The 8,157-nt window shown below is 41.8% G+C and overlaps 1 protein-coding gene across 1 annotated transcript in view; it reads right to left on the bottom strand.

The window, feature by feature from the left end:
* atp6ap1lb (ATPase H+ transporting accessory protein 1 like b) overlaps positions 1-6,699 on the bottom strand; it is a 17,666-nt gene extending 10,967 nt beyond the window's left edge. The window contains exon 1 of the mRNA XM_014017635.1: positions 6,398-6,699. Within this exon, the coding sequence (XP_013873089.1) occupies positions 6,398-6,531 (134 nt within the window). The 5' untranslated portion in view covers positions 6,532-6,699. The remainder of the gene's footprint in view (positions 1-6,397) is intronic.
* Positions 6,700-8,157: the final 1,458 nt, after the last annotated feature.

Raw genomic sequence — 8,157 nt, forward strand, 5'->3', positions numbered from 1 at the left:
AGACAGACAAGATGGTAATGGCGAACCAACCGGACATAGTGGTGGTGGATAAAGAACAGAGGAAAGCCATTGTGGTGGATGTCGCATGAGAAACTGAAGAAATACCAGGGCCTCAGAGAGGAACTGGAAAAGACCTGGAAGGTGAAGACCACAGTGGTGCCTGTGGTCATCAGGGCCCTCAGGGTATTTACCCCCAAACTGGAGCAGTGGATAAAACAGATCCCAGGAACAACATCAGACATCTCAGTCCAGAAATGTGCAGTTCTAGGCACAGCTAAGATACTGCGCAGAACCCTCAAGCTCCCAGGCCTCTGGTAGAGGACCCGAGCTCAGAGGATGAAAGAGACCACCCGCGGAGGGTGAGAAGGGAATTTGGAATATATATATATATATATATAAAGATACATTTCTTCCAAGACCAGACTCAGGTCTGAGCAGAAGTCAAAAACTTTGACCCAATTCCTTTGCATGCTAGTGTATAAACATCCATCAGTCAGGAGTAAACGTCCATCCAGATCTTTACTTTTTCCTATGTGGGTCAAGGAGAAGCTGGTACAAACAATTTAAATGCAACTCTAGTCAAAATCTATAACTTTTTTATCAAAATTAAAAATTATGTCCAGCTGTTTGTGCATGTTTACTTCAAATTTCGTTCACTCCATGAATTTGTTAATGGCTGCTCTTTGATGTGTGATTTAACCAAAATCATGCACATGTGACAGAGAACAGACTGTTACCTTGTTGTTCACATGTTTGGCTCAACTGCCCTGCACAATGTCTAAGACTAAACCCCAGGTAGCATGGACTTCTTAGAACTAATCCTAATCCCTCTTTAATTGTCTAATCACAAACATATTGTGCCACTGGGCAGCACTGAGCATATCAGTGCTTATTGTGATGGTCCGTTCTACATTCTGATCAAATGGTCTGTCCTGATCTGACCTTTGTGATCATCTGAGCTGGCCTCCTAATCCCAAACAATAGCCAGTTATAATGAGCTTGTGAACGGTAAACCTTAAGACCTATGGGAGGAAGTATGACAATTGTCTTTTGCGACACCAAGAATCAGCTCCATTGGTTTTATGGTTCTGGCAATTTTATGAATTCCAGCAAACAAAATAAGAGTAAAAAGTTGTTCCTTTCTTATTGGAAAGGCCTGTTTAGAAAACAAACTCAATAACTGGCGACATAAAAGTTAATGGTTCTTACAATGGTTGATGAAGAAATGTTTCTCAGTATTGTTGAATCAAGACTTTGGAATGATGGCTGTAGTTAACAAAACTAACTTTGCTCCATTCATTTTATTTCCTAATATTAAAAAATATAATACTCAACTGCTGGACGTTTACAACATTTAATTTTCTTTGAAATTAGCTTATTTTCTGTCTATAACCCCTGGAAGTTGCAAATTTAGGGTAGGCTGCCAGAGCATAACAGTGCTTGCAGCCTGGAGCAGTTATCCACCCGTATGCTGCAGTTTCCATCTGGGCAATATTATGCTGTTTAGTGCCAGATGGATTAGGATTAGTGGTAAGAACAGGCCAGGTCCATTTTAGTCCAAATATGGAGAGACGTTGGCCGTGGGACAAGGTAACAGATTAAAGCATGATGTCAGAACCAGCAGCAGTCTGGACTGTTTGAGTGCTGAGTACTGAATCTCTACTGACCTCTGAAACAGAATGACAGCATCACAATTTTTATACACTTAAGGCCATTTACATGCTCAAAATTTTGATTATGTTTAAGCTAATGCTATTTCCTTTTTCACTGATTTATGGCTTTTTATACTGTATAAAATGTGCATCAAAAACCAGATGCCTTAATTCAGTTGATTAAACTTGCAATAAGACAATCTCATGGATTGTTCTTTCATCACACTGTTCCAGATCCCACACAACATGTCTATGAAGCAATCAGATGGCCCCTTTATAGGGAATCTAAGTAATTAAAATTAACCTTAAGCCCATTTACGCACGTAACAATGGCTGCATAATGACGTCTGACTACTGTGAACGAGGAAGTGATCAGCTTGAAGGTGCCATCGTCTCGTTTCCTGCAAATAGCCTGACCAGCCTACATTCCAGTGTGGATTTGCCAAGTTCAACGTCAGCGTCATGATTGGCTAAACCCAAGACTCCCTGTCTGTTAGTGTCCATGTTCCTGGGAACACAAGCTAATCCACATGTGTATGTATACTGTATATTCTCTACGTAATGTTGTACTGTCTGTGTAAAACCCTGTTCAGTGAGTAACAAAATAAGAGTCTATTTATATGGTAGTTGAAAATATTTGTATTTTTGAAGGGAGATGCTGGGTAAGCATAAACATTTAAAAGAGCTGCCAAGTTCAGTAAAGCTTTGGCAGCTAGTGGTTGTGACTGAAACCTCAGCTGCAAGGTGGACACCTGGACACTACGCACACCCGCCCCCTCCAGCATTGGCATGCAAGTCATTAGAGTTGCACATAAGTTGGGAAAAACCTGCTTTCTAGACTCTGTATAGGGCTTGAGCATTTGGTAACAACCCTGAATGACAGAGTCACAAATCAAAACGATCACGAGTGAATAAGCGCCTCTTCTCGTGCACCTGCAGGGGCCCCAGCTGGCTGCTGGCGACCTCAGGAGAGTTTGAGTATATGAGTGATAACCAAAGCCCAGCCGTTTGTTCCTGTGCCAGTTTTGCGAGGTCAGCAAGCCAACGCTGTTGCAGCCTCATCATTGGTTCAGCCTGTCACACAGAGCTTGGGTGCTGAGCAGGCCCTTTACATAATCAAAGCCAGAGCCACTCCTTGGCTCACCTCCCTGCTACCACATATATCCATTATTATGTGTGCGCACAACCTATCAAACAACAAATACACCTATGGCAGGGGGGGCAGAATTAAAAGAAACTTCAGACATTCAGATGAGACAGATGATAGTATCGAGGCAATGATGTTAATATTTCAGTTATCCATAAATGCTTATTTTTAAATATTAACAGCCTCACTTCTATTGGTTTCGCAATCAATACGTTTTCGCTGGACATCCTTCTTCAAGCAGATGGAAAGCTGATCCCTCGGCTGAGCATCGGCTATGCACAGCCGAGCAGAGAAAAGGTGTGGTGCCTGCTCCCAGAACTTGTAAACAAGTCCTCTCTGCCTCTGTAACAAAGAGAGCTGAGCCACTGCATTGGGACAGCTAGAGTCCATCACAACTCCTACATCTTACAGCAGGGGGGTGTTCAGGATCAATTTAACCTGCTGTGGAAGACAYGATCATTGTTGTTTTATAATAGACWACCCTTAGATTTTGGATTGTCTCAGTATAAGTTGTAAATTACWCTGATGTTGTTGTACTCGTATTTCCTTGTGTTATGCCCACATGAAATTCCAAACCCATCTTGGATAATATTGTACAATAATAGCTTAGCTATGTTGATCAACATACATAACTTAATTTAGTTAATCGCTAAATAAGTATCTGTGCTTCTGATATGACTAGAAAGACAGAACACCACACAGCACAGGTATTGAGAGATTCTTGTAAAGATTAGGGTTTAAGTGTATACTGAGAATCCAGTTGGAGCCTCGCTGCCTATTTCAGCGCAGCCTTGATTGTGGCGTCAAATTAGACATCAGGTCAAGAGCTCGACTTTTAAATCTTCCTACACAGTAGAGATTAAGAGTAGGGTTAGGGTTAGGGCACCTGAGCTGGGAGCTTTGCATTATGGCCACACTCGAACAGTGCAAACAGAGCTGCATATAATGATCTTTTCATTGTTTGATCTATCGTAAACCCAGTCACTTGAATATAAAGATTATTTGAGGTGAATAAACTGTTAGTCTGATAATGCTTTGGTCTGTCTTAAAATAACGATCACTGATGAATTTTCTGAATGAAGAAAAAAAAAGAAAAAAATCTGAAACCCTRATTTGTATTGTTTTGCCTATAAAGGCCTGATTGTCATTTTTGAGCTGATTATCACAACATTAAGTATTACAGTTTTATGTTTTGTTTTGTTTTGTTTTTTGAATAATTCACATTTCACTATTAAAGCAAGCACTTTTCAATTCATTAGAATATAAAGAGAGTGCTAAAACTAGAGCTGAATAACAATCTCCCTCTCTCAGTGCATTACATTGACCTGTAATCCTGGCCTATGTTTAACATTTTAACTGTTTGAAAATTCATTTAAGGGCTTATTGCCTTCATAACACATCAAATGAGACTGTTATCAAATCAACTGTCATTYATCTGCTGATCCTAAACAAAGACACACGCAAGAGAAAGTGGACTTAAGCACTTTTTACTCCACATGTGATCATTTGATTGTTAGAGTTTGAAGCAGAAATGACATCTACAGCTGCTTTTTTACTTATATATTCTCAGTTCGAATGCATTCTGAGTTTGTGGCAACACTCAAAAGAATTGGTTCAGACCTAAGTGACTTTAATTGTTTTTTTCTAGGTTTTTTTAGGTTTACTGGGACAGCTTAACTGTACTCTGATATTCACTGATAATTAAATGGAATTAGGTGTAATTAAAATGTTCGACTTGCTCCCTTGAAGTGAAACGCCGCCGTTGATGGGATCTGTCTGGATGCGTGAAGAAGTCATTTCCAAAATTACAGCTTAGTCTCTTGGCCTCTAATCTGTGCCCATTTTCGAAACCTCATTCATCTTCTGTGGAAACACATTATCTTAAAATGCTTTATAAATGCTGTACCTGTTGTTTTAGATTCACTACATAAAATGTCCTTTGTCTTTCCTATTTATTTTGATCCGTCCTGATTAGACTGCTAAAATTTGCTTTAACTTCAATCATTTTAAACCACATAAACTGTAGTTTGATTTATAAACATAAGAGTRACACTGATCATTTTTATAAAAGCTGAAGGTTTAACCTCTTATTCAATACAAGCCAATGAAAGTTATAAATAGTCGAGATTTCCTAAGACTCTCAAAGGTCTCAACTAGAAAACAGACTGCAGATATTTCTAAAACGCACCACCCAGCAGAGTAAATACTGTCTTTACAATGATGTCACTGAACAACTCAGTACTACTACAGAAAATGTGTCTGCTGGCTGTTTTCTTCCAGAGAGTTTCCTGCTGCTCTGTAAGCCCTTTCAACCATGGAAGCCTCAAACTCGCTGCAGCTTCTAGATTTCCTACAAATACTCGGCTCCCTTTGAGGCGTCTGATGTTACGAACGAATGAAGGCATAAAAGGTTGTTGTTATATAACGACATCTTTGTGTGAGTCAGAGCTGAGATCGGAGTGTTGACCTGTGACTGGAGCTGTTCGACTCGATGTTTGATCTGGGAAGAAGGCTAAAACGTACATGAAGAAATGAATTTAGCTTTCCTTTTGTCGAGGGGACTGTGGTCCAAAGTTCGAAGGGGAATCTGTGAAAGTTCAAAAGCCTGAAATTAAGCGGGAATAGTGGGAGTTTTGTGTACTTAATGTTTATTTCCAAACTACCGGTGACCTGAAAACGCAAATGTTGGACTTTTGTTAGAAATRCGAACTATAAATTCCAGGAAAACACGAGTGTCCAGCAAACACTGCAGAGCGCAGTGATGAGGGGTGCGTGCATGGAGGATTGTGTGAGCCATCTTGCATGGCATAGTTTCAAGAGCCTTACATGTCTTTGGCACAGTTTGGTATCAGTACTTTGCTGATGTCTCTGCAGGAGCCCGCTGTTAAAGGCCTTAGCTGTCTGCTCAGCCCTGTTCCTGTGACACAGCTGTGAGCTTTGACAATTGTTTATTCACATTTGACCTGCCAGTCTGCGTGCATGTGTTCCATTGACATGGCCGGCTAGAATTCCTTCCTTAATGGCTGCTTCAGTAAACAGACCCCGGTTGATGCATGACCCCCCCCACCCCCACCCCCACCACTACCTCAACAATCTTCCACACTTTATTTATCTTCCCCTCACTGCTGCTTTCCCCTTTTCATCCCTGCCTACTCTCCTCTTGTATGTCTCTCCTGCAGAAGCTCGCTGCTCCAGCCTTATTTAGCACCTTCTTGCCTGACCAGCACTACTGTAGAGACAACGGCCCCATCTGTGATCGATGAGCAGCGTCTGATGCGGTCCCCTGTACTGAGACAAACAAAGCCTTGAAGCCTGGCCCTCTCTGACACAGCAGCGCTGCTTGAATTCACAATCCGAGATACAGCCCACCCCCCCCCCCCACCTCCAAGGTGAGCTGTATGGGGGAGAAAACGGTGGCAGAGGAGGGAGAGATAGCCCCCRCCACCCCACCTTTGAAGAATACAAACCACATCAGCATCCCAGCATCCCTGTGTGCATCTCCCTGCACCCCTCCCCCTCACTCCTCCTCCTCCTTCCCCCAATCTCTCTCCTCCCTGCACCCCTCCACTGTCCACAGCCGTGCAGAGGATGGACTTACCTTCTGTCCAGGATCACAGGCACTTCGTCATAGATGAGTCCCGGCTGATAGTCGTCGTCAGAGAAGGAGCGCCCGGGCCGGCTGAGAGCGGACAGTAAGGCGAGCGAGCAGATGAGGAATGCGTGTGCAGCCATTGAGACGACGAGAGGAGACTGCCGCTGGTCGAGCGCCGCTTCATAATCTGCTCTCCAAGCAGCGCCCGAATCCCAGCTCCTCTCTGACTAGCAGCGGCCGCAGCCAATCAGCAGAGCAGCAAGGCCCCCGACGAGCGTGCGTCACACACAGTCCCCGCCACCTCTAGACTTCTCTCCCCTTCCTCGTCGCCTCCTTCTCTGTTATCCCGCTCACCCTCCCGCATCCACTCCTCCTGTCTGTGCGCTGCTCTCTGTGCTCTCCTCTTCTCGTAGCTGCAGGCGAGCCTCAAGCAGCCTATAAAAATCATCAAAAAAAAACTCATCATACCTGCACTGGCCACAACAAAGCTGCCCTCAAAAGGCTGCACAACATGTGCAAACAGCCTTTTTTTAAAAAACAACCCAAAGTAGTTTTTTTTTTACAAATGTACTCTCATACCTCTGTGGAAAATCACCTGCTGATGTCAAGGTCAGGTTTAGGGGGAGAGGGTGTTAGTGAGAGATGTGTCTTTAGGTGGCCTGAAAGAAAAATTAAAAACACATACACAAAAAAAAAAAAACAGCAATGACTGCATGACCTAGATCTGCTCTGTGCTGCCACAGTAGCAGAATTAATTCACTTGATGTGTTGTGAGCACTGAAAAGGGCCCACGGACGAGGAAATTGTCTACTGAGGCTGCAAATATGGATGACAGCTGAGCAGCCGAAGGATAAGATGAGAGTGGTCCAAACACTGACCACCCTGACAGATTATCCTGCTTCTTCCTCATTATTTAGCCTCGGGATATTTGAGTTTGACCCTCATATCTGTTATTTCCATATCTGATGACGCGGTGGTTTTGTGAGCGGAGCGTTAAGAGTGCTTATATAACTAAATGTTGTGACCTACTACCATGGGAGGTTTTCACATGGATGTGTGTTAACAAGTGACTGCAGTACAAATATGTGGATAACCAATAATCCCTTGTTGATTCCTGCCAGAAAGAAGACATTTAATCTGATGATGCCTTCTCCTAGAATGAAATCTATGGAGCCATAAGATTAAGTAAGGATAAATGAAAAATATTTTCATTCATAATTTTCACCTTAAACTACAACATTTAATAATGTCCCTTGCATAGTTTTCCTATTGATGGGATTTTCAAAAATATAATAATGAAAAATAACTCCAAACTTTAAGAAAAAAAAAGCAAAGTTGCATAAAAAACAGAGACTAAGAATCTAAAAGCAACAGTGGGGACATGCAGAAAATATAGGAGTAAAAGAATAATTTACTTTTGTATTTATTTTAAGTTTTCTCATTTATAACTGCTTTAGGCTACTTGTGTTAATAATGGACAAAAATAAAGACAAAAACGTGGAAAAAGAGGCTTGTTTTAATGCATTATACACTACAAGAACTGGGTTAAAAACATAACAGTTTGATTAAAATAAAGAACTGGCAATGAAAATTTGGTGGAAGAATAACTACAATCCAGCCTTCAATGATAAACAAATAGTAATTTCAATTGACTTATTTTTACCTGTGGGGATGATGCCTGTCATTGGATAAAAGGTGGACAGTACCCTGACCAGGTCACCAGTCCATTACATGACAACATTTAGATATTAGGAAATATATATATA

Source organism: Austrofundulus limnaeus, unplaced genomic scaffold (assembly GCF_001266775.1).
Source record: "Austrofundulus limnaeus strain Quisiro unplaced genomic scaffold, Austrofundulus_limnaeus-1.0 Scaffold3, whole genome shotgun sequence".
NCBI lineage: Eukaryota > Metazoa > Chordata > Actinopteri > Cyprinodontiformes > Rivulidae > Austrofundulus > Austrofundulus limnaeus.